Source organism: Pelodiscus sinensis, chromosome 7, assembly GCF_049634645.1.
Source record: "Pelodiscus sinensis isolate JC-2024 chromosome 7, ASM4963464v1, whole genome shotgun sequence".
NCBI classification, from domain to species: domain Eukaryota; kingdom Metazoa; phylum Chordata; order Testudines; family Trionychidae; genus Pelodiscus; species Pelodiscus sinensis.
Genome location: NC_134717.1, coordinates 71,052,257 through 71,080,129, shown reverse-complemented (window position 1 = coordinate 71,080,129; position 27,873 = coordinate 71,052,257). Strand labels below are relative to the sequence as shown.

The window sequence follows — 27,873 nt, the reverse complement described above, 5'->3', positions numbered from 1 at the left end:
AGGTGCAGCAGCGCTGGCTGGGGGAGATCAAGAAGAGGAACAGGCCGACTGACCTGGGCACTTGCTGTCTGTCCCACGCAGGCTCCTGGCGATGCACGAGCAAGGAGGAGGCTTCCCCTCCTCCTTACACTCAACCGACTGAGGGCTCCCGGCAGCAATCGCGGCCCCGCCTCCCAGCTTGGGACTGTCAGCCGCTCCCCCCACCGACGCCAGGCTTCCGTCCAGTACGCAGCCGGAAAAATCAGAAAATACTGGACATTGCACGTGTCCAGTATTTTCTGATTTTATTTTTACCGGACAGAGAGCACAAATACTGGACTGTCCGGTACAATACCAGACACCTGGCAACCCTAGGGAGCGCTGCTCTGGGCTCCTAGAAAAGGCAGGGTGTTGGCAAGTTTAGAGACTAGCCTCCCCCAGGCAGATCTCAGTGCTGCCCAGACTGCCCTGTGCAAGGCTCCAGCAGCAATTTAAAGGGCCCGATGTTCCTACTGCTGCTGTAGTAGCAGTGGCAGCCTGCAATCCTGGGCCATTTTAAATTGCTGGGCCCTGGGGCAACTGCCTCCTTCCATCCCCTCCCCCCAGTTGGCAGCCCTGCACTTAAACAATTTGTCAGGTCAAGATTTTTTTAGCTTTACATACCCACCTTATTGAATCCTTCAGAGCTTTATTTTTAACAATTCACTGTGTTTGGCCTTGTGTACAGGGGAAAGTTATTTCTGCATAAAGTAAAGAGGTGAATTTAAGCTCTCTCCGCTGCATAATGATAATTCCCTGAATTAAATGATGCTTATTCTAGGATAAGAATGTATTGTTCTGGTTTATTTTATGTTGCTTTGGAAGGTGTTCAAGCTAAACTGAAAAAAATCTACTCTTATTCCAAAATTAGAATCTCCACACCAGAGAGTTACAACATACAATTAAAATAGTGATAGAGATGCAGCCGTGTTAGTCTGGTGTAGCTGAAACAAAAGACAGAATTATGTAGCACTTTAAAGACTAACAAGATGGTTTATTAGGTGATGAGCTTTCGTGGGCCACACCCACTTCCTCAGATCAATATGTGATTACCTCACAGAAACTTCCCTTATTATCACCCCTATGTCATTACCTCACAGAAACTTACCTTTCCCCCTCACTCCCACTCTGTTCTAAAATTTGATTAGTTAGTTTCACATGCGTTCATTTTTTTTGATTGTATCACTTTTGTATATATGGTTGTGCCGATTTTCTTCCACATATTGATCTGAGGAAGTGGGTCTGGCCCACGAAAGCTCATCACCTAATAAACCATCTTGTTAGTCTTTAAAGTGCTACATAGTTCTCTCTTTTGTTTCAACATACAATTAAGGCAGCATAACTGGAAAATATTCCCATATGAGCAAGCTTTAATAAAAAAAAATGAAAAATTTACTGCACATGCAACATCTGCTCCTAAATTAATATACTTTACCTTGTTGTGCAAAATAACACAGTGTAAATAGCCTCGCCTTTAACAGCAGAGTGAAGTCCCTCCCCCCCCAGAAGAGTTCATGCTGACCATGCTAGTAGATGACGTCCTTTTATTTAGCCACAAGTATAGCACAGAGAGCCACAGCACAAGGTTTTCCAAATTACCCATTGCATATTAAAATCAATACATTCTTCTTAAATGTGTTTGCACCGTAATGCCTTAGACCTTTCCAGGGCCATTGAAACTTTTGCCTTCCATGCAAAAACTGTTAATATCAAGTGAGTCGAGTGCTGTAAAACATCAAGCATTGTTTTTTCTTTAGATGTGGAAACAACTATAGAGCATTTATTTTTCCAAAGCTTTCATGCACAATAAGGTGGTTTTAGTTTTTTAGAAGATTATTTTTAGCCTTCATGTTGTATATTCTTGTTTTCAAATGAATATGTGATCACCCATTAAGTCTGTTTTTAATAAAAAAAAATCCATAAAACTTAAAATCAATACATTTTTCTTAAAATCAAATTCAACAGTGTATTTGCACAACTTTGTCTTCTACTATTTGGCTTGCAATTGCAAAAATTGTAAACTGTTTTTCTCTCTTCTCAGTAAACTGTCGAAAATTGCAGCTCAAGTTCCTCTTCCTTTATCTGTAGCTGTGGTGGCCTTTGGACCAATGCATTTATACAGAGTACCATACTTTGTAATCTTTTCTCTTCTTTTACATGTGTTATGTTGCATTGTATAAACCTTTAGTTTCCCAAATGAAAGTGGAAAAGCTGTGTAGCTCAGAAATGGATGCTGGAAAAAATGCAAAGTTGGACAAAGTAATGTCCAGATCAGTGTAACAGCAAATCAAAATCATTTGGAGAAGATGACACAGTTGTGAGCACTTCTTATGAAGTTTGGGGTATATGGAAATCTCAGAAACCTTCTTGTGATATTAGTGTACCAATCTGAAAAATTGATAAAAGAATTTCAGTATGTTTCTGGACATAAAAATCTCATTTCATATTAGCATAACACTTCAGAGTTCTAGATTTCAGGAGGCCGACCATTCTGTATCCACTGCAGACATTTTGATATTTCTGTTGACATTTGGTATGATATTTCTGTTGTCAACTGATTTTCTTTTGAACCTGTGTTTTTTTGTTGATTAAATTGTGATGGGAAGAATTCACAAATGATTGAAAGTGCACTGTGTCACAAACACTGAATAGCCAAGAATACTTTTAATCACACTCACAAGCTGTCACAATTTTCTTTTTTCCTGTATCTATACAAACTAGAATGTATTGTGTTTACTGATATGTTTTTTCTAACCAATCAAATATTTTTATCAGTGTCTGACACCTGTGTGATTATTGAAAGTGTTTTGGTGGCTTATAAACTTTATCTTTTGTGAGAGTGCTAAAACTATATATACTCTGTTGCCTTCCATTCAGGAAGCATATCATAGATTCATACACAATTTTTGTAACGTTTTAAAACAAAACTGACACATTCTGAACCTGTGCCAGAATGCCAGTAATAGTGGGAAATGCTATGATGTGTTAATCAGCAATTTAAAGTCACATCTGAGACTGTGTCTGCACAGCAGCATTATTTCAGAATAAGTGACATTGTTCTGAAATAACAAAGAGCATGTCTACACCGCAAGCCATTATCTCGAAATAATGGCAAGCTGAAAGACTTCTTACGCCATCTCCTGCAACTCTCATTCTATGAGGAGTAAGGGAAGTCAAAGGAAGAGAGTTCTTCCTTTGACTTCCTGCAGTGTAGACGGTGCCACAAGCTGAATTAAGTTATTTCAATTTAAGCTATGTAATTGATGTAGCTGAAGTTGTGTAGCTTATTCCGACTTTAGCTCTGCTGTGTAGATGTATTGCCACGATCCTACAGTGACTGGCATTAAAATACCTAAGATAAATATCTGTAATGTGTGGTAAATCACTCCCTTGGTGTAAGTGTTTTCAAACAAAAATTGTCCACAAGGCAAAAATGATCTATAATATTTGTAATTCTGATTAGTTGTTTCTAAACAGAGATGAATCAGTGTATCTTATCTCTTATTTATGTGTATTTTATCTATCGCTAGTATTTCTGAGGCACCTGTCACCTTAATATCAAAACACTATTTGATAGCTCTCTTTTTTTCTGATCTTGTCTTAATATGAATAGTTTGAGGAAATTCAATAACGATAGTCAAGCTGTAGCATATGCTCCGTGCAACAGTAGAGCATAATAAATTTTTTCTGTTGTATTGCATCATTCTTGCCTGAAGTGCCTCAGCGAATTCTGGCTTGTTTTTAAGAATCATTTAGTTGAGCTGGACTTTTCAACTGAAAGTGTGAAGTGACATGACATTCTGCAGTACTTTACTGTTTGTCAGCTCATAAAGAAACCAGCAGTCCAAACTAGCAGTGAACCCATATGACCGCTTTAAATATGAATAAGAAAACAGTAGCTAAAAGTGTTACTGTTATCTGTAATGTATATGTTGATTTTCTAATCTTAACATTTATATAATGCTAGACTATTCTTAATTTTTGTAAGTCAGAAAACGTCTTTGAACAAACTATGCTCTGGAATCTGCCCAAATGTATGCTACAGTATATATGTACGTGACACAAATACTCATAGTGTGCTGTATGTATTTGTATCCAAATTATTTAGTCCTTTACCCTAAAACCTCATATTCAAATAGGGAATAGAGTAATAGTATTTCTAGTTTAGGATAATTGTGTAACTTGAGAGAGAGAATAGCAGAGCCATGTAGAGTTTTCTGTAAGCCATTTCAATCAAGTGACAGCTATTTATCCTAGGTTGGTCTTCCTTGCTGCATATTGTACGGTATTTCTATCATAGAGACTGATTTTTGCTACTTTGACTCTACACTAAGTAATACTTTTATTCTTATTTATGCTGTTGCAGCAGTTAGATACCTATAAATATTTACCTCCTGTTTGAACTTAGCCAATTTAACTTCCAAAACTATCTCTTTTAAGCCCTCATCTACTAGATAAGATATCCCATTGTGGTCAGACAGGCATGTGGAAGTTCTCATGGACTGTGATTATATTGTCTCTTAACTTTCTTTTGAATGAGCTAAATAAATTGAGCTCATTTACTCTTATTGTAAAATGAGTTTTCCAGGCCAAATCATTCTTGCTATCTTCACATCACATCAAGTTTTTCAATGCCCTTTTAAAGAATAGATACCAAAAGTGGACACCGTATTTCAACAATGGTTTCACCAGTGCCTTATGTAGAAGTCAAAATCACCTCCCTTCCTGTTAGTAAAGCACTTCTATGAATGAGAATAAAATCCATCTTTATGCTTATTTCTGTTTATTATGGCCGCCTGTGGGTACATACAAAATTCATAATTCATAAACTATCATCTAAATAGCATATATTAAGATATTATAAAAATTACAATAAAATATTACCCTATTTTAAGTAAACCATTCATTAAATAGCAACAGTAGACATGTATTTTTACTACACTGTCAGATTTAACATACTCGCTCTCTCAAAATGAGAATTCATGAAAGTCAAACCCAGAATGTTACTATGTTTTTTCTAAGATAAAAATCTGAGCTGTTGCTGTCCCAAACCACCATCATAGGGAATGGATGAAACACCTTTCACATTAAATAGAAATTACACTACTCTCTTACATTTATTAAAGTCTATGCTTATCGGGTAGTCAGCTAATTGCTTACATCCCTAAGTTTGTATAAGGTATGACAGGGAGAAACCAGATGGCTACCAGAAAGTAATAAAAGACAGAAATATTAGCCCTAGGCTGAACAAATCCCTGTTGCCATGGCAGCCAAACAGTCATTACGCCAGTTAATTAAGATACCTTGTGACAAAGCTCCTAATTTCACATGGTGGGTCCTGCACTTCTGGGTAGCAGTAGGCTGAATTTTATCCCCATCGGAGGAAAACGGTAGCTTCTTGGCTGATTGCTCACCTCAGTGATTCACTATAGCGCTCAGTCTAACTTGTAGTCTGATTTAGCCACTTATCATTGGCACATCAGGAGAAAAGGGAAGGGGCAAAATCTCTTTGTCTGTAATGGCTTCTCCAGACTTGAAGGCAACAGAGTAGATTTCTTATCTTGGTCTCTCCCCCTCTAGTAGGGGTTTTCCTCCCTCAGACTTCTGGAGAGTAACGGCTTTTTCTCAGTCAGCGCTCTCCCTGTTCCTCACCTCTGTACCCGATAGCGGCTCTACAATTCCTGAACTCCTACAGTACATCCTTCTCACACCACTCCTGGCCTGCACCACTAAACAGACTAAAGGGGAAGCTTTTAACCAGTTTAAGCCAGTCTTTGTTTGGTTCCCAGTGTCCCAATCAAACCTAACTGTCTCAACTGAGTTCCTTTTAAAGATCCTATGATTTAGAATGAGAGTCCCTGTATTTAAAATGGGGACAAGGGGAAATCTTTTAAACCAGCACAAATTTAAGTGCATCCTGTGTCAGGGAATCCAGTTGACTTTATGAAAAATGGTAAATATAACTATGATCCTGGATTAATATACTATGTTTCAATATTTATTAAACAATTCTTAGTATATGATATGTGGAATATGTTTTAAAATTTTTAATTGGATTCTGTTTCCAGTTTATTCTTATGGTCGGATGAGAGCAAGCAGTCTGAAAACTGAGTTATCTTGTGGTATTTTAGGGGCAATCTCTGTACTTGAGATGAAGATAGCTGTTGACATAGAGGAGAATTAAGGCCAAGGAATTAGACTGTCCCAGGAAAATCCTGTCCTGTAATAGACTAGGGACTCTCACCTCCTTGACAGCAGAGACAGGGAGAATCAAAACCAGGACAGGAACAAAATTAAGTAATTTTAATTAACATACTGTAGAAGCAACATATTGCATATGGGCTATAACCAGAACTTTTAAATAAGGTATAACCAGAATAAATTCCAGTGTCCTCAACTGTTCTTGACGTGATGTTTTTTTCTTGTCAGTGACATGCATTTTTTTGCCTTATTGTCTTGCTATCCTGTAATGATTAGTATTTGCTTTGTAGCTTCCAGTTCATCATGTGACCATAGTGTGTGATGCTGGAAAGAACTCATACCATCTCTGTTATGAGCTGAGTTTTTTAAACTCATGTACCTCAGAGTTGAATGAATATTGACCACAAGTGTGGGATCATTTTTATTCAAAACAAAACTGGATTTCTGCCAGTTGAGTGTCAGCATCATCCTAAATAGGGGTTGTGTGGGACAGTAGTTTAATAATAATAAAAAAAAAGTAGCTGGAGTGTCATTTTGAACTGTTTTTAATATGCAACAGTTCAATTTTTAGTGTTTAGGGTACTGATTCAAATAGCAAGCTTTTTACATGGCAAAATGCATGATATAGTAAAAAAAGGATTGTGAAATAAACTAAAAAAAATCTATAGTACACGGTAGGAAAAATTGAGAGTGCTAAGTGATAACATAAAATGGAATATCTGCTTGGGACTGAACAAAATGTAAGTTAACCCATCCAGACTACAGATGAGCAGTCATATTAAAAGTTATTGTTAAAAAAAATTAGTCTTGATAACATCAGATTTACGTATTTTATTTACAGGTTTAAAAAGTTACTGGTTATATTAGTACCATCTTAATACAAAGTCTGTTTTTCTGCCCCATTGCCGGTAATAAACATCTCAAATGCCAAGTGACAATTCATAATATTTGATATATTTGCTTTCTAAATTTTGACAGGAGAGTATAAATATAGTTCTAGTGTCTGAACAGGTTTAAACGTTTATGAAGAACATATCTGCTGATCAGATGTTTTAGTAAGATGAAGCACTCCTTGTACATTTGGACCTCAGTCTTACTTAGGATGAGAGAAAAAGAGTCTAGCCATGTTATAGATATGAAATCCTGCAGGTTAATAGAACTGCAGTCTGCTTTTTTGAGTGTATTTATATAATAATACTGCTGCTACTGTTATAAATTGTTAAACTACTAGAGAACTGTTAAGTACAAAACAGCCTAAGATCTTTAGATTCATTTTATATTTCATGTTAAATATTAGCCATTTTATATTTCATGTTAAATAGTAGACATTTGTTCAGTTTTACATCCCATTTTTGGAAAAGAAGTGAGCTAGTTTTTATAACACTTGAGCACTGTGTTGTAAACTGTTTTAAAAAGTTGATTACTTTAGCAAAACATGCACATTTGCCACCAAAGTTATATAAAACCGTTATATACCTCTTGATATGTGTGCCAATTATCTACATTTAACAAACAAATCCATACTGGACTAAACAAAATCAAGTTTTTCTACTTAATTTTTTTAAACTGGAACTTTAAGTAGCATTCAAAAAGAATGAGTATTTAACCTTTTCAATTGTAGTACTTTGATATATTTTCTTAATGAAAGAATGCAATTGAAGTTCGTAATTTAAAGAGTTCTATCTATTTTAAAGTTTAAACTAAACAAAATGTATAAAGTTGTGCTTTGGAACAACCCTTACTATGGTACTTCTGTTTTCTATTAATTTTCAAATGTCTTTAGAAAAAATTCAGCAGCCTTTAGACAAGCATATCTGCTTAGGCCCTCAATTCTGTAAAGTACTCATGTATATTACTTCCAGAATTGAGGCCTAAATAAGAACTCTGGTCCCTTTTTTGGATTTAGACTTATATAGGTAGTCCTGACTCATGAGTAATCCTGCTTTACACTCTGATCTTGCATGCATGTCTGCATGGGCACAAGGCCTGACTGTGTGGCACTTCTTGCAGGAGCAGAACCATAGAGGATTTATGCCAGTAAAGATTTGCAATATTCTTCCCTAACCCCAAAGCATAATTGTGCAAACGCTATTGAGCACTGTGTTCACAGTAATAAATGCTATAACTAATATCTTAAGCGTACGCAGGATTGGTACATTAGAATCAGTGTATTAAAGCTTTGTGTGTTCATCAAAATACCAATAACAATTTTTCTTTTTTCTCAAACTAGTGAGAATTTCTGTATTATAAATCTGAAAAAATGTATCCAGCATTTTGATTTTTTATATTAAGTTCTATTGCAGCATATGATAATTAGCTATTGTATTTTGGTAGAAATTCAAACTTTAATATTCTTTTATGTAGCTGCATTTTGAGAACAATATTGGAGATACTTCACTAACTGACAACTATAACATTACAGCACTCTATAAATTATAAAAATTACATATATAAGTAGAGTGCCTAACCAAAGTGAAAATGAATTATTTTCTTACTGTGATTTAAAACACACAGTTTTGTGGGGCAAAACAATGTGCCTTAAAAAACTAAATGAATGCACTGCAGTTCTAGCTGGTAAACATCTGTAGCCTTTGATTACATTGTGAAACTCCGTTTGAAATTGGACAAAGAATTTTTTAAAAATATTGATCATAAATGCAACTTGTTGGGGTTGCAGGAGAGAAAGATGTTAAGTTTCTTATTTTCCCTGTGTTAGCTATGGCTTTCTCAGAGATCTACACTATTTTTAAAATAAAACTAATTTTTCTTTACATTGGTCGCTTTGAATTCAAACCTTAAAGTGAGGAAATTCAGAATAGTTGTTTACATTAATTCCTGAATTCTTTCCATTGTGATAAAATAGATAACAAGAAAGAATTATAAGCACAATTCTAATATTTTATAGAAATGTCATTATAAGAAGATTTTATTTTCCCCTACAAACCTTACCTATATCTGTAGAGAACACAAAGCATTGTACGCAGTTAATATCTGGGCCCATTAACAATGGTGGAAATCACAAACAATTTTGGAATTTTTATAATTTCCAGATGGTTTAATTGACTTTGATTAAAAAAAAATTCTGACAGTTTGAGATCTTGTATGGTCAATTTAAACTCGGTGTGAATGTTTTTGGTGGAGTTCACCCCTGCGGTTACAGATTCATAGAAATAGTTGACAGGTCTTAACTAGTTCTGTGAATGTTGAGGCTATAATCAGTTATTGTTCTTTGAAAAATCAATTACAATAATTTTTATAAACATACTTTGTGTAATATATGATCAATATAAATGTTTAGGGTCCGTGAAGTGTGGAATATTCCTTGGAAGATAAGTAAGTATCTTTCTGAAGTCAGTGAAAAGTCATAGCTCGCAGCATCTCGCAAAATTGTTCTCTTGAAGACCAGTCCTTTTCCTATTGAGATCAGTGGGAGTTAGGGTTGAATGGGAACTCACTTGGAACCTTCCTGTACCATGTGAAGGGTCTATTCTCTGTAGTATATATTTCTAATGTAATTGTTACTTGTCTTTTCCACAAAAATATGCATCACTTTGGAGTACTTTGTCCAGCATATATGCTGTATTAAATACACATCTTATTTTTGTGTGTAATTTTTGTATGGTGTACTAACACTTGTATTAATATACATTGTTGTAATTTACAAAAAGTGCCACTTATTCATCATACTGTGTGTAGACTAGTGTAAATGTTATGTATATTTTTACTTCACAAAAAGCTGTTGGGCATAGTGGTGAACATTTGCCTTCTGTCTTTGCTCAGGTATTAATGTGGATCTGTTTAGTGCTTTTTTTTTCTAAATTGTAATACTTGGTACTCTTAAGTATTCAGAAGGTAAAATAAAAAGAAAACGGTGAACAAAAAAAGTTTGTGTTTTAATTGTTTGTTCCAACCTAAACAGTATTTGGCCTACTTGGAGACAGTAATTGTACTCTGCATGGATTCCAAAATGCCAATTTATGCTTAGCTATTAGGCACATATCTTCCTAAATTTCATAAGGGAAAGCATCATAGCCTGAGATGATGTATGATGAAAAATCTAATTATTCTTTCCTCACTTCCAGTCTGTATTCTTCCTAACTATAACTTTCACATAATATTTTCTTGTATGTCAGTATAATTGTAATTTTCTTGCCTTCCCCTTAGCAGCCATGGGACCCGGGGATATGTTTTAGGGATGTTAAATAGCGGTTAGTAAGCTAATTGAGTAGTCGATGGACTTTCCATCGACTACTTGATTAATTGATAAGAAGGTATGCTGCAATTCTGCTTTATAAATGTAGTAAGAGCCACAGCAGTCTGGCATTAGGTGTGATCCATGGCAGTTGTCCTGGCTCGCGCCCAGTTCCTGACACTGCGCTTCTGATTTTTAAATGTAATAAGAGCCACCCGACTTGTGCTGGGTCCCCTGCTATGCCTCCGTCTCCTGTTCCCCCCTCCTCTGGAGACGGTGCTGGGGGAACTGGCTTTTAAGCTCCCCTCTCCCTTGCTGCCTCTGATTCAAAGGCAGTAAGTAGGGGGAAATGACTAGTTGAGTAGTGACTCGACTACCCGATAAGCCTAGGCTTGTTGGGTAGTTGACGACTCAACTAGTCACTTACATCCGTAGTAAAAGTTTAGGTTTATCAGGGCTATTCCCCACTCTGGCACTCTGAGTGCAAAGATGGGGACTGCAAGCAACCTTAAATACCTTGCCTCTATAGGCTCTGCTTACAAAAACTCCCTAGAGTCACAGATTCACCGACTTTGAGAAAAAACAAAAGCTGCCACCATCAAGTGATCTAATCCTGAGAAAACAAGAGGGAACCCTTGCATTTCTTCCCCAGGGGTGTCCCAAGAGAGCTTGAATAAAAGAGAAAACAAGCTGCAGTCTCTGGTAGCTGACTGTTTAGTCTTAGACAGCCAGACACACACGCCGACCTCCTGTTTCCTTCCAGGACTCAAGAATCAAATAATTGCCTTAGAAAAAGGAGGTTTTATTAACAAAACAAAAAGATATACTTGATAAAGCATACTCGGTTACTAGGTGTTACAGAGCAACTGAGTAAAACAAATTAAAACACAAGGAACATCTCTTAGGGTGCATCTACACAGCAGGACATAACTCAAAATAAGCTGTGCAAATTGAGCTACGTCATTTGCGTAGCTTATTTAGAAATTGGGAGTGTCTACACAGCACTTATTTTGAAACAGAGCACTCTTCCTCCGACTTCCCTTAGGCTTCATACGAGGGGAGTAAGAAGTCCTCAAGCTTGACAGTATTTCAACATTATTTCGAAATAACTGCCTGCTGTGTAGACTCAGAGTAAGTTATTTCGAAATAATGTTGCTGTATAGATGTATCCTTAGATAGTGAATGGGGGATGGAAAGCATAGGTTAACATAGAGAAATTTAACCAAACTACCAAAACAAAGAAAAATACCCTGATCACAACTAAATATTCTTTTTTCTTCTACTCATGATCCGTGCTGATCCGTACTTCAAGGCCCAGTTCACTACCACATCCAGTATTTCTTCATAGGCATGGTAATTCTGAGTACTGCATTTGCTCCCTCCAGCCTTAACTTAGAATCCACAAAGGAAGAGCAGACCAGGTATCTGTATCCAATCCAAATTTCAGCACCATATCCCCATTGGTTCTTTCAGCCCTCTACCAACATCCTTGCTCGCTACCTGAGTTTAACCACTTACTTACCAGGTGCTGGCCAGAGCTTCTATCCATCACAAGGTTCATAGAGTGATTTTGTTGCCATTTGGTAGGCACCCAGTGCAATTACTAATTCACTAAGTGGTCTGGCTCCCTGACAAACTGGAATTGGAAGGGGATTAAGAGAAGCAATTCCTAAAGAAGGTGAGCAATTTGTTAGGCGCTCCTAACCCCCTGGTGCACAGGGGAGACAATCCCTTCTTCCTGATTCCTCCCTTCATGCTCAGAGAAGGAGGAAAGTATTGGGACCTCAGCAGTGGTACTAGGACCAAGATAATGTGGTGGAGAGTTGTCTGCGTCCCTTCACGTGACAGAATGGAATACAAAAGGAGGATGACTGCACCAGGCACAATATTGCTGAATAGTTCTCAGTTGTGTTCCCTAATAAAGATTCAGTCTTGTTAAACTATATTCCTGCTGTTTTATCTTTGTTCTCTCCAGGACACCACCTGCTCTGTTTTGTTGTTCCCTCCTCTACCCCAAGATCATTGCTCAGGAACATTTGGGGTTGGTTGGTTTGGCTGAGGGTGGTGACTAAAGGATTACAGAAGTGACTTGCATGGTCGTAAAAGCTGACAACATCTGCAAGTGTTGTCTTAGCTTCAGGCATTTTTATCTAACTTCAGTGAAGTTTAATTCAGATACACATTAATATTCAAATTATGTACTGTGCACATAATTAAATTATGTACTGTGCACATCTTCAGTTAGGCAAGGAGATGGCCATTTATGTATATTTGCTGAAAAAAGCACAATTTGAATTTAGGCACATTTTGTTAGCTGGAAAGCATTTGTGAAATCACTCTCCTCATAGATATAATTTTATTTAATGAATATAATTGTACTAATAGTATTCAATTCTGAAATATGACCTATTTATGGCTGAGTTTATTGAAAGAGCTGCCATGGAATTATCTTTCAAAAACATGCTTTTGGTTGAAAAAGAGTATTGAGCCAAAACTAAATAGCTATGTCTAGACTGGCATGATTTTCCGCAAATGCTTTTAACGGAAAAGTTTTTCCGTTAAAAGAATTTGCGGAAAAGAGCGTCTAGATTGGCACGGACGCGTCTAGATTGGCACGGAGGGAAGCTCAGCCCCCCGGTGGCCCCCCACCCACAGGATCCCGGTCTGGCTGGCACCTTCACATGTCTGCTTCTCCCTGGACTGTGGGGGTAGTGAGGCTCCCCCCTGCAGGAATGGGCCCACTGGCTAGGGCACACATGGCCTTGATCCAAGCACATGGCCTTTGAGCCAAGAACTGTCACTCTCAGCTCAGAAATGAAAGCAAGGCTTAAGGCACAGTCTCTGCTGGGATGACTAACAGTCTCTCTGTTCTCCACAGCTGGACCAAGTGCAAGGGGGGTGGGGTGGTCGACACCAACCGGGGCAGCATCCTGACCCCATGAGACTCGCCAGTGCAAGAGAACCAGGGACAAGTTGCAGAGGGAGCACCTCACGGCACTCTGATCCATGGAACAGACCCTGGACCACAGAAAGACATCCAGCCACGGTGAGACATCTGGAGCAGGGCTGCACCATGTGCACGGCAGTTCAATCCCTGATTGCCAGCATGCTGTCTGCTCCCACTTCCGCTCCCCCCACAACCACTCCATGGCTGCTGAGGCCCCTGCATCCATGGTGGGGGAATCACCAGAGCCAGGTGCCATTGCCAGCCCTGATCCTCTCTGCCCCCTTCCATCTGCTTCCTCCCCCCCCCCACAAGGTTCTCATCCCCCTCCTTTCTCCCTCTTTCTTCCTGATCTCCCCCCCCCCAGGTTCTTTCCCATCCCAGTTACTTTGATCTCAAATAAAAAGCAAAGAGTTTATTTTTTCCAAAACAAATTGTCTTCTATTGTCTCTGCAGGGTGTGGGAGGAAAGGCAGAGAGAGAGGGTACACAGGCCTCTGGTGGGGTGGCCCAGGAGAGAGTGTAGGGCTTCATGAGCCAGGGCAAAAGAGAGAAGGGTGGTGTCCCCCACCATGCACATGTCCAGCTTGGTGTGCAGCTTCTCATGACCTGCAGAAGGAGAGACAAAGAATCACAGGGGTGCTAAGGCCCTCAGGAGGTTCCCCTTCCCCCCAAGCAGGAGCAACCCCCAACTTACCCCATCCCCTGGCAGGGCTTTGTGAGGATTGGACTGCAAATCCTCCCAGGGAGGAGGCTTGCAACCCCACCCACCACCTCCTTTTCCCTAGAGAACCCCATTCCTGCAGTCCACCCCTCTCCTGGGACGATAGCTGGAGAGCACCATAGATGCATGACCAGGGCCCCAATGGTCAATCTCCCCATGCCAAACTGATTCCTGTCAGATCGGTAGCTGGCTGGCATGATGAGCTTCCAAAGGGCAATGGTGACCTGCTTATGCAGGGGGATAGCGGGTCTCATGTGAGTGTCCCATTGCCTGAGGGCAGGGGCGAGCCATGCTCAGAGCTCCAGAAAGGTGTCCTTCCTCATCCTGAAATTCTGGAGCCACTGCTGGTCCATGATGAACCAGTCCCACTAGTTGGAACAGGTATCCAGATGCCAGAAGTGGGAGGGGAGGGGACGGGAGGGCAAGTGGGATCCAGCAGCATGAGCTGTGCCCACGAAGAGGTGATGAGGGTCTCCAAAATAATCAGAGGGTTAGGTTCTTGTAGGGCCTGGGCGGCAGCCTGCAGAAACCACTGTGAGGGATGCAGCACAAGCTGCAATAGCCATTGATTGCCCAGAGGCAGCTCTAGCTCCATAGCTGGATAACTGAGGTGTCCACAAGGGCAACCACAGCAGGCAGAGGAACGGGTTTGTTGTCTCTTGAGGAGGTAGGTAAAGCAAAATGAAACACGACTGTACGGGGGGAGGAGGGGAGGAATCCCTTTAAGCACAAGCCTCAGGCAGCAGCCACAGGAAGTGAGTGCTGTCCTGATGCCCTGCCCGGAGTGCTTCTAGGTGGTCTTAAATGTGATTCAGTGTCCAATGAGGGTGGACGTTCTATTTCGAAATAGCAATGCGCATTTGGTATGTAGACATGCTATTTCACAATAGAATATTTCTTCCAGAATAACTTATTCTGAAATGAATGTGTCATGTAGACATAGCCTGAGGGATTCCACTTGATATATCCTCCCACTTGACTGTGAACCATTGATAACTATTCTCAGGAAATGGTTTTCCAGTTTTGCCACTCACCTTATAGTAGAGCCTTCTAGGTTATATTTCCCTAGTTTGCTTATGAGAAGTTGAAGTGAGTATCAAAAGCTTTACTAAACTAAAATAAATCACTTCTCCCCACCCAAAAAGCTTGTTATCTTGTCAAAAAGCTAGTATGTTAATGTTACATGATTAATTCTTGACAAATCCATGTTGACAGTTACTTATGATATTAATGTCTTCTAGGTCTTTGAAACTAATTGATTGGTTATTTACTCCATTATCTTTCCAGGTACTGAAGCTTTATTGACTAGGCTGTAATTCTTGTGGTTGTCCTTAATCTCCTTTTTATAGATTGGCAATATTAACCCTCTTCTAGTCCTTTGGAATCTCTCCTAGCCACCATGAATTTTCAAAGTTAATTGCTAATGGTGCACATATCTCCTCAATCAGCCCCGTTAAGCATTCTATGCCCTGCATATCTCTTAAATCTTTCACAACTAAAACACTGTCTGTGTCATCAGTCTTACTGGAATATTTACAGTGACTGTCATGGTCTTTGGATCAGGAACATACATTGGCTAAAATACAAATTATTAATATAACATATTTATCTGCCATGATATAAGTAGAATTGATCAACATCAAAGACAAAAATTACTGACTTTAAGTCCTGTCATTAGGGTTACAAGCTTCAATGTTATTGTCAATATATTTTTTTAAAGCTCACAGATATTTCTATAGTAATTACCTTACACACATTTTACCCAATGGCCAGTGAGCAACGGCTTGGTGTCTGGTAGATGGTCGGTTTCTAGTGGAGTGCCCCAAGGATCGGTTCTAGGGCTGGTTTTGTTCAACATCTTTATTAGTGACCTGCATGAGGGAATGGATTGCACCCTCAGCAAGTTTGCAGATGACACTAAGCTAGGGGGAGAGGTAGATATGCTGGAGGGCAGGGATAGGGTCCAGAGTGACCTAGACAGATTAGAGGATTGGACCAAAAGAAATCTGATGAGGTTCAACAAGTTCAAGTGCAGAGTCCTGCACTTGGGACGGAAGAATCCCAAGCATTGTTACAAGCTGGGAACTGAAGGGCTAAGTAGCAATTTGGTAGAAATGGACTTGGGGATTACAGAGGAAGAGAAGCTGGATATGAGTCAACAGGGTGCCCTTGTAGCCTAGAAGGCGAATGGAATATTAGGGTGCATTAGTAGGAGCATTGCCAGCAGATCTAGAGAAGTGATTATTCCTCTTTATTTGGCACTGGTGAGGCCACATCTGGAGTATTGTGTCCAATTTGCCCCCCCGCCCCATTACAGAAAGAAGGTGGATCCACTGGAGAAAGTGCAGCAGAGGGCAACCAAAATGATTAGGGGGCTGGAGCACATGACCTATGAGGAGAGGCTGAAGGGTTTGAGCTTATTTAGTCTGCAGAAGAGAAGAGTGAGGGGGGATTTGATAAGAGCCTTCAACTTCCTGAAGGGAGGTTCCAGAGAGGTTGGAGAGAGGCTGTTCTCAGTGGTGGCAGATGGCAGAACAAGGAGCAATGGTCTCAAGTTACAGTGGGAGAGGTCTAGGTTGGATATTAGGAAAAACTATTTCACTAGGGGCACGTCTAGACTACATTTTTCTTTTGAAAAAAGATAAGCAAATTCAGCACAAATTTGCATATCTTCCGATCACTTTTTTGAAAGAGGTTTTTTTTTTTTGAAAAGCAAGCAGTCTAGAGGTCTACAGTGTTCTTTCAAGAAAAGGTTTTTTTCCCCGAAAGAACCGCATCTAGACTGCTTGCTTTTAAAAAAAAAAAAAACCTCTTTTGAATAAGTGATCGGAAGAAGATATGCAAATTCACATAGTCTAGACGTGCCCGAGGAGGGTGGTGAAGCACTGGAGTGGGTTACCTCAGGAGGTGGAGGAATTTCCATCCCTAGAGGTTTTTAAATCTTGGCATGACAAAGCCCTGGCTGGGATGATTTAGTTGGGGTTGGTCCTGCCTTGGGTAGGAGGCTGGACTTGATGACCTCCTGAGGTCTCTTCCAGCTCTATGATTCTGTGATTCTAAATGTGAGATATTACGTTAGAAAACAAAATTACAGTCCAGGAGTTCATTAATGCAGAAATAGAAATGGGCAATTTCAGAAGTTTTATTTAATAAACATCCATATATAATGGATTTATAATGGATATAGAAATTAAGAAAAATTGACACATCATTCAATTATTTTAGTGGTTATCTTCCATTTAGTCTGCATCCAGTACATCATGTAGCTAAGATGCACACGTTGTAAGATGATAAAATAAAACACCTAAAATTGCTTCTATGGCCAGTTGCATGTGGCTAGGTCACTCTAGCAGTAGCCACTGTAGTGGCTACTGCTTCAGAACTGGTTGGACACCACACGTCTAGATAGTATCTATTTATATTCATTTGTGGCTTTTTGGGGCTGAATGCAGACAAAAAAGAAATAATGGTTTCTATGGGAGCAGGTCCTAAAGATGAACTAAGTATATTTACTTTTTCAGAACATATCAGAAATGGTTTTATTTTTTCACATTAGTTCTAATTATTTTGTCACTTATTTATATTTTTAAAATATTATTTGTATTACAGTAACGCCTAGACGCCTCAACAGAGGAGAGGGCTGTTAAGTGCGGTACAGATGCCCAGCAAGAGACAATCTCTGCCTCAAGCACCTACAATCCAAATAGATAAAACGGATTGTTACAGACGCCGGCGCGTTACTCCGCTCAACAGCTGATTCGACCAGGAAGTGCGTGCCAGGACGCGTTAGTTTGAACCAAACCCCTTGGTTCTAACTAACATTACTCCTCAAAAAATGAGGATTAATGTTAGTTTGAACCAATGAGTCTGGTTTGAACTAACGCGTCCCGGCACACACTTCCTGGTTCGAATCAGCTGTTGAGTGGAGTAATGCGCCAGCGAGATCATGCTAATGAAACGCTGGATATTTAAATCCCCACTTCATTAGCAATTTTGGTCACCTACATTTGCATCCCTAGCTCGAACTAGGGAGCAAGTGTAAACGTACCCTCTGACTAGTTAATTTTAAATGATTAAACCCCCATATAGTATTCTGTTTCTCCTGTTGCTGTCCCTGGTGCTGATCTGAAAGCCAGCATGCCAGAACTCAACAGCTCAATGTTTCCAAGGCGCCCACAGAGAATAAAAACAAAGCAGTTAAAAACAATCTAATCTAAATCCTACAATGACTCCTAGTGTAATCTTATAAAATAATCTATATGCTAGATTCACATATTACTATAGATATCAAAATAATGCATCTGAAATGTTATTTGTGTTAATGTCAGTGTCAGCTAGAGCTATAGATCAGTGTCTTAAAAAGTTTAAATCTCAATAAATAAAAGAGAGACACACCTACTGGTATTATTAGTACTAATAATCAGGGACTGGTGCTAAAAGAATGACCAAGATTCCCAACTTGAAAAGTGATAGTTTGGTGGCTGGCTCTGTACCGCTCTAACTAAAATGTTCTTTAAAATGCCAAGAGAAAAATAAATGAGGAGAATTACAACCAAAAGTCATAGCAGTTTTGAACTGATATTACTGAATAAGAACAAATTAAACAGTGTAGTCCTTATTAGCACCTTTGTCTATGATATCTCCAAATCATCTACTCTAATATCCTCAGATGCAACCTATAAATGAACATAGATAATATCAGGTCAACACTTTCATTATGGTGCTAAGATTTTTGCATCTTGAAATGGACTTCATCATGCTATCTTCCAGCACCAGGAAATTGCTCCGTATCTAGCTTATCCTGGAAATCCATCTGCCAGATATAATTATGTGAACTACAGATATATGAAATGGATTTAAAAGTAACATTTTGATAAGCTTCCTGCAGAAAATTTCTTCATTTTGCTATCCACAAATTTTCAATGATGTGCTGGAGGAGGAAGGAGGAGAGTGTGCATTGCTAGCTTAGTAGCAACAGGCCTTAAGAGTATCGAGGATGAGATTCTCAAGGGTCTTTGTCATGGATGGAAATGGAATAATTACTGCAATACTACTAACGTCACTGGCACCCACCCACAGCCAGTCCACTAGAAATATAAGTGGAGAGCTCAGTCTGTTTTGCAGATTACAGACAGGCTAACCAGGAAGGAATAAGCCCGAGTCAAACTTACAGGTAAGCTTTATTTAGGGAGAGAGTGAGAGTAAAGGTAAGAGAGAGTAAAGGTTTGGGTGTTTTTATGTTGCCTGAAGTTACAAAATGTACTATATTTAGTATTAATTTTTATATTTGCCACATTTAGTTTTTCTCAGGCACTTCTAAAATTGGGCTACCTGGATTTTTAATGATATTGCAATACTTTCCTCCACAACGATCTGCTGCTATAACTAAATGGTGAGCTGTTTTAGAACTATTATAGGATGGCAACAGGAAGGGATCCAGTGTCTCAGAAGTAGCAATGGAATGGGAAGCATTTCTTCAGGACTAATTTGTTCCTCAAGATACACTAAAGGGAGAGGGAGAAAACACACAAAAAATATATTCTCCTATAGGTAGATCCTCCTTGTCATGGACTGATTGTTTTAAACCACTTGTCAGTATTAATTATAGGAAAGGCTTGTTTTCATGTGTCAGTGGTGCACATTTTAAAGAACTCACACAATCTGATTCTTTCCTCCTCTCATGTGTAGCCTGCTCATCTTTCCAGCATGTGGAAAGTGGCACTTCTGCTTTTGTGCTCCATGCTTACTCTGAGGGGATCAGCAAAGGCAGCTCCACTGAGGCCAGAAGAAAAATGGAAACCTTTGGACAATCCCAGAAACCGAGATCTGGTAAGGAACCATTGTAACGAAGCCCAAGCTGTGTGTGTTTTGCATACACAGGGGTCTCATTGCAAGAATTTCTTACCTTTTGTAATTAAAAACTTCAAAATGAAGAGAGACCTTCTTAGCTAGTTAATAACAGTGATGTGCATTATATGGTCCGTGTCAGCCGCTAACTGCACATGCTTTAATTTAACTTGAAGAAACTCTTTCAGTTTAATATACTACACATGGATCTTCCTTATCTATGCACAGCACACATTAATTTTACAAGAGATGTATTTTGATCTGTGAAAATATAACTCATTTTATCCAATAGAATAGCTGTGATCTGTGTTTTTTCCTAGCCCTGTTCTTGTTTCCTGTATAGGCAATATTGTTTAAGGCACATGATAACCCTTGATTTGAAAACACAAATGCATTCACATCGGACAGCATCTTGAATGGTTATGATGGTTGAATGATATGACAGCCATCTCATCCTCTGTACTCGTAAGGCCTGGTGCTACTAAACAAGAACTGAGAAATATTTCATTACAAAGGATTATTACGCAAAAGTTGTGCAAAACTTGTTAGTGATACGCAATAATGTTTTTACTTGTTTGGAAACTGGCAAAGTATAATTTAAAAAAACTTACCTAAAAACTAATATTTCTGAAATATAATGAAGTCTATCCAGCCAAAGGATCAGCTCAAACCAGTTGCCTAATGCAGGTGGCTTTTAAGATAAACAAAATTGTACTGGTAAACCTGAGGAGGCTACTCTACTTTGACTATTTTTGGAAGCTGCCCTTACTAGAGGTTTCACTGTGTGTCTTTTCTAAAGGGAATGTTAGCAAATTGGACTGAATGATACTCTAATCACATTTCTTGTAAAGATCTTTACATAAACCATACCCTTTTATATTTGAACATTTATCAGTTTGAGGGTCTTCCAGATATTGTAGGAAGTTTAATCTTCACCATTAAGGTGTATTTAGTGTGTAAAAGGCATGAATTAAAAAGTGGAGTATCTATCCCATCTGTTAAAAAATCAGCTTCTTAAAGCCTAAGGATCTGAAGAATTGAAGATCTTTGAAGTAATCAGATTAAATTTTCCTAGTTTATGCCACTACTTCTTTGGAGGACCAAAGCTAATAAATATATTTTACTGATATTGTCAGTGTCAGACATATACACATTGTGAGAACTGGCATTCGGGAGAGCTTTTCTTCTGTAGGGGTATGTCTACACTACAAAGTTAGTTCGAACTAACGGACGTTAGTTCGAACTAACTTTAATAGGTGCTACACTAGCGCTCCGCTAGTTCGAATTTGAATCGAACTAGCGGAGCGCTTAGTTCGAACTAGGTAAACCTCATTTTACGAGGACTAACGCCTAGTTCGAACTAGCTAGTTCGAACTAAGGGCTGTGTAGCCCTTTAGTTCGAACTAGTGGGAGGCTAGCCCTCCCCAGGTTTCCCTGGTGGCCACTCTGGCCAACACCAGGGAAACTCTATGCCCCCCTCCCGGCCCCGGACCCCTTAAAGGGGCACGGGCTGGCTACGGTGCCCGTGCCAGGTGCAAGCCTGCCAGCACCCAGCTAGCAGACCCTGCACCTGGCACGGCACAGAGCCACCCACCCGATGCCCCCCAGCCCACCCCCTCTTGCCGGGACCAGGCTGGCGGCTCCCGGGAGTTTGCCCTGGACCGCAAGAGGCGGGCACCTTCCTGGGCTAGTGCGGACATCGTGGACCTCGTCCACGATCTCCGCACTAGGCACAGGAAAGTGGCCGTCTAGGGCAGGAGAGCTGCCAGCCTGGCCACCCAGGAGCAGGTGTGCATGAAAATCAAGGGGGTCCACTGAGACCCCCGACACTGAGCCCTGAGCTTACAATGGCCGTCCTGGGTCAGACCAAAGGTCCATCTAGCCCAGTAGCCTGTCTGCCAACAGCGGCCAACCCTAGGGACCCTGGAGGGGATGGACCGAAGACAATGACCAAGCCATTTGTCTCGTGCCATCCCTCTCCAGCCTTCCACAAACTTTGGACAGGGACACCACTCCTACCCCCTGGCTAATAGGACTCCATGGACCCAACCTCCATGACTTGATCTCACTTCCCTTTAAACTCTGTTCTAGTTGTAGCCTTCACAGCCTCCTGCAGCAAGGAGTTCCACAGGTTAACTATTTGCTTTGTCAAGAAGAACAACTTTCTCTTACTAGTTTGTAGCCTGCTACCCATTCCTTTCCTTTGGTGTCCTCTAGTCCTTCTTTATGGGAACTCAGGAAGAACTTTTATGAATGCACCCTCTCCACCCAACCCCTTCTTTTAGAGACCTCTATCCTGTCCCCCTCCGTCTCCTCTTTTCTAAGTTGAACAGTCCCAGTCTCTGTAGCCTCTCTTCATCTGGGACCTGTTCCCAACCCCTGATCATGTTAGTTGCCCTCCCCTCTCCCAGCCTTTCTCTTCCCCTCTCCCACCTCCTTTTCCCAGTCTCCCCCAGTTTTTTTTCAATAAAGACAGAGTCAATGTTGGAAGAAATGTTATCTTTATTTTGTACATCAATAAGAAGGGGGGCTAAGGAAGGGTAAGTGGAAGGAGGTGAGGGAGGAATCGGGTACGAGCCCCCGATGGGGAGGACTGGGCTGGCTCTGCGGGCTTCTGGGGGTGGAAGCTCTCCTGCAGCCCCCCAATTACTCCCTCTCCCCAGATGGCAGCCTGCGGCAAGTGCAGCTGGGCTGATGGCCGAGTGGTGTGATGTGCCCAGTGTGGGCACTCAGGGCACTCCAAGCCAGAACTTCTTTGCAAGCGGGGCACCCCTTAGAACTGTGTGTCCGGGGTGGGGGTCGGGACCCTTTAAGCGCAGCCCTCGGCTAGCCTGAGACAGCATCTCCATGCTCTAAGTCCTCCTTTTATGCCCTGCCGGCACTGCTTCCGGCCATCCTTAAGCCCTGTTCAGAGTCCACTCAATGTGGACTTGCTAGTTCGAACTAGCAAAACGCTAGTTCGAACTAGTTTTTAGTTCTAGATGCGTTAGTTCGAACTAGCTTAGTTCGAATTAACTAATTGGAACTAAGTTAGTTCGAACTAGCGCTGTAGTGTAGACGTACCCTAGGTTATCAGTTTGAATCATCACGACTTAGCTGAGAATTCCATGATTAATGGGTTGAGGGTCTTTGGACAGGCATCCCACCCCAAGGCTAGACTGTGACACCCTTCCTCACAATGGGAAGTACTTTACTTCACACGGAGTCCCATTACATTTAGAATCTGGCAACAATAGCTGGGTCTTTGTGGCCAATTCCATCATAAGGGCCAATAACTGACTGTACTTGGCAAATGAATATAACTAAATCACTGCTAGGTATTAGCATTCCAGTTCAGACTTGAAACTCATTGTTAAATCAGAGTGGAACAGTTTGCTTGGCCACTGCCCATCTTGTTCGTGTTGGTGGATAAAACAGGGGACGTCACTCCAATCCAGTTCTTTTCACAAGCAGTATATTTTGTTTTAGTGGATATGATTATTCATCTCACATTTCTTAAATATAAATTGTCTTCAGTTTTTCAGAACACTCCAGGCTTATTTTTCGGGGAGGGGTCTTGATCTGAGAAAGTTCTTAAATACTGTCTCTGTGAATAATGACAGACCCAGGCCTGTAGCTATCTACACGGATCCTACTGCTTCTGCATTTGCAGATTATGAAGAAAAGAAAAAAATGTTTCAAAACTACTTCAAAGACTGAAAGAAGCTGCTGACCACGGTAAAAGCAATTTTTTTTTCAACTGTGCTGACAATTGCATGTGGTTGAGTTACAGATTTGGATTTGGGTAATTTCCCCTTTTATATGAAAAATAAAAAAATAATTTGCTGTTAATAATACATCAGAAATGTGTGGTATCTTAACTCTCACTCAAAGCATATTGAAATTTATTTAAGGAGAAATTTATGGGGAGTTAATTTCTTTCTTTTTTGGGTTGGGGGGTCACTGACCCGTAGAAAAATCAGTCGGAGCTGCACAAAAGTGAGAAGTGGGGGAAAAAACCACATTCCTCTCATACACCAGAACCTGGGGAGCCCTGGTTAGTAGATTTTGTGGGCCTCCCTTTGCTCTGGTGTGGGGCTAAGTATGAGGAGCCCAGTGTGTGGGAGGGAGCTGCTGGGAAGTGGGCTTGGGGTGTGGGGACTGGGTGGGAGGGAGGGTTCAGGAGTGGGTGGGGGGTTGATGGGTCTGGGAAGGTGGTAGAGTGTAGAAGCAAGCTAGGGGTGAGAGGCTGGGCCAGAGGTAAAGTGCAGAAGTGGAGTGGGGGTGCAGGGTCTGAGAGGGAGGGAAACCACCAGTCTGGAGCACCAGTTCTGCAGTGCTGGGGGGCGGAGGCGCCCTGAGCCTCAAGGGCCAAATACAAGCAAGCTAGGGGCTGGATTCAGCCCTCAGGCCATAGGTTCCCCACCGCTGCCATAAAGTCAGTGAGAATGTTTCAGTTAAGGTCCTTTGGCTTTGGAAAAGACCCTATGTGCTTTTAAATACTCCCGTTTGCTATCCTTATTATATATATTTTTTTAATTTCAGGTGGTTACTTTTGGACTCCATGTGAATTGGAAGCACATTTGATAAAATGTTACTGCTATGGGGTTTCTAACTATTATCTGACAATTTAACATTTTCTTCAGCATAAGAGTCTTTACATATCAGATCTGACTGTAATTGCCATATTTGCTCATTTCTCAGGTGGTGAGGTATGTATGGCTGTGAAGATTGGTCCAACAGGATTTTATTTGTTAAAATATAAATGAAAGAAAAATTCAGTCTGATGGAATACATCAAACTATTCCCCATTGTCTTTGTTGAGGAATGTAAATAAATGTTATCTTTCAGTTTGTTACATCTAGGTTTTAGATAACTATTTTCTTCAATGGAATTTTACAGATTTCTTTTTTCATTACAGTGCTTTGTATTTGATTTGGACATGTGTGGAGCTTAAAAAAAATCTTTCAGTCACTACAGAAACATATCTCTTTGTTCTCTGTTTGTTTAGCACAGGGAGGGATAGCTCAGTGGTTTGAGCATTGGCCTGCTAAACCCAGGGTTGTGAGTTCAATCGTTGTGGAGGTCGTTTGGGGCAAAAATTCATCAGGGATGGTATTTGGTCCTGCTGTGAAGGCAGGGGACTGGACCCAATGACCTTACCTTTCAAGGTCCCTTCCAGTTCTAGGAGATAGGCAATCACCATTAATTTTTTTTTTTCAAAATGGGCCCCCTCGTTGGTGACTGGGGTTGCTCCGTGCTACCACAATTTAAATAATAAATAATGATCTTTTAAAATCTGCATGAAAGAAAGATAGACTCATCAGATTAATACATTTGAGAGATATCCCAAGATCATCTTACTGATAAAAGGCAGAAGATAATATAAAACAAACCTTCATAAAAGTGGAAATAAGAAAAAGACTGTGAAATCCTAAGACATGCATTACAAATATCATATTCAAGCTATCATTCAGATACACAATACCCATCAAATATTTTGGCTTTTATGTTTTGATAGGAATCTGATATTCAGGAATCCCTATGATTCCCACTATTTAGTAATTAAGCTAATAAATTATTCATAAGAGCCTAGCTTACTATTTCTGCTTTGACTATTCCTTATGTAGCTGAACCATTACAGATTTCAAGAGCCAAATTCTAAAATGGCACTAGAAAATCATTCATTCAGATTACCACAGTTACTTCGTATTTGGAAGGTACAGAATTGATCTGGAGAGAACTTTTACACATGTGCTTAACATTCCACATGTGAGTAGTCCTATTGATTGATTGGTAAAGGATGAAATCCTGGTCCAATTAAAGTTAATGGCAAAAGCCTCATTGATTTCAATAGGATGAGGATTTCACCCAACTTGAACACAAGTTTTTGCAGTCAGCGCTTAAACCCCTGTTTAACAATGGGTATGAAATAAAGAAATAATGCCTCCATTACTATTTCAATATTGACATGGTCACTAGTTATACCTGCCTTCTTGTAGAACTAGGACAAAAAGGTAGGCCATTGGCTTCAAAATACAAGCATCTGTCATCTAAACTAAACTCCTTTAACTGTTAGTAGTTGAAGGGATTTTCTTTTCTTTCCTTTTCTTTTCTAACTAGCACAGAGATGTAGTCTGGACCCAGTTAGCCCACTAAATGGAGATTTTTTTTTTAAGTATCAGAAGAACGACTAGCATATTTGAAAAAAGTCTATAGAAGGCAGTGTACATTAATGCAAACTCAGGTGCTAGAATCCATATCTGTAATTTCATCTTTGCTTTGTAATACAATAATTGCTCTAGAAACATAATAACTGCCCTACTCCAGATATGTCACAGAAATGGTTTCTCAATTTTTAAGAGTTCTGCTACTCTGTTTCCACTCGATGAAACTGAAAACAACACCATGTCTTTCCTGCAAGGAATCAATGCAATCAGTAAAACCCTGAGTTATTAAATATCCATCCAATTTTTGTATCTTTCCCATATCAAGTGGTTGAAAAAACGTAAAGCCTCATCCAACACTGCCTTTCATTTTTACTAATATAAAGTGAGGGCAAAGTGCATGTAAATCTGACTTATCTCTGGCCAAACCAAGGGTGCTTTTCCAATAACCTCACCATCATGTTCCAGTTACACCTCTAACACTTAGGACAGCAACAAAATTCCTCTACTTCTGTTTCTGGCAATGGTTTTCCAGCTGTGCCCCAAATTTTTCAGCTCCACATCCACAACTCTTCACTATGTTGTTTTTGAGCAACCTTGTTCTGGCTTGCCTTCAGGTGTCCATCTTATCGTTACTCTGGAGATAGAATTAGTTTCCATCCAAAGCACATGACCAATCCATCTCCAACACCTCTTGGCAATGATGGTTCTCATATCCTCTTGGTTGTATGAAAAGAAAAGACTTTGGACATGCTATATTTTCTCATTCCGCAGCATTCTGCACAATAAAGTACACAGCTCTGATAAATCTTGTGGTTGATGCTAGTGATGTGTGTTGATGATTTCCAGATGTATTTAAGCTCTTGAAAGTGTTTCTGGATATATTGATTCTGTCCCAGATGTCCTGGCTTGTTTCACTGTCCTGGTTGATGGTGTTGCCCAGGTATGTGAATGTTTCTACATTTCCCAGTATAGATTTCCATAAATGTTTATATCTAATAATATCTTTATAAATTAGGAAGTTCGACTTCTGTTTTTCCTGGATAGCTGCATCCATTTATTTGCTCTCTGTGCCCTCCTAATACATCTATTGCTGTAGTTTATGTTCTATGCATAATCCTGTACTTCCTTTATCTGGTCAGGATTTTGTGTCTCCCATGTGCTTTCAAGCCCTTAAAACAGTGCAAGGAACAGAAAATGCCCTTTCAGCTATCTCAAAGTTCCTGCTAGTCAGTGGTTTCCAATGTGTGGTCTGCACACCCCTCCTCATCCACGACTGTACTGCAGGAGATCCGTGCAGTGTCTAAAAATAAGGATTGATCCTTTGTTTTCCTTTTTCTTTCCTTACTTTTCCTTTTAATTTCTTTTTCTCCCCCAGGGAGGAGGGGGTCTGTGAAATTTTAATAGATTGAAAAGGGGTCTGAATACTCAAAAAGGTTTGGAACCACTGTGCTAGATGCACTACTTCACAGATTTCAATATATAGTGGATCAGCCTATACACTGGGCTGAAACTATTAAAAAACGGGTAGTTTTGACATTTTGGAAAGATGTTGGGTAAACTAAGCTTAGGAAGTACATCATTTTAGATCATGTGGGAGATAGTAACACTGACCATATGTCCAGATTTTTCCAGGACTGTCCCAAATTTAAATACTCTGTCCTGGAAAGCCCCGCTGCACATTTCATTACTTGATGGATACATTGGCTTGCAGGAAGACACACCACAACGTGCCATTGCTCCTCACACACCGCAGCAGCCTCCCTCTCCCCCCCAGCAGGGCACATAGGGTAGCCAAGCCA

The 27,873-nt window shown here is 40.1% G+C and overlaps 1 protein-coding gene across 4 annotated transcripts in view; it reads left to right on the top strand.

The window, feature by feature from the left end:
* PGAP1 (post-GPI attachment to proteins inositol deacylase 1) overlaps positions 1 to 24,762 on the top strand; it is an 84,478-nt gene extending 59,716 nt beyond the window's left edge. For 2 of the 4 annotated variants that reach the window (XM_075934243.1, XM_014570887.3), the window contains one exon: positions 2,060 to 10,103. In XM_075934243.1, the coding sequence (XP_075790358.1) occupies positions 2,060 to 2,198 (139 nt within the window). In that variant the 3' untranslated portion in view covers positions 2,199 to 10,103. The other 2 variants (XM_075934246.1, XM_075934245.1) reach the window with 2 other exon arrangements.
* The last annotated feature ends 3,111 nt before the right edge of the window (positions 24,763 to 27,873 follow it).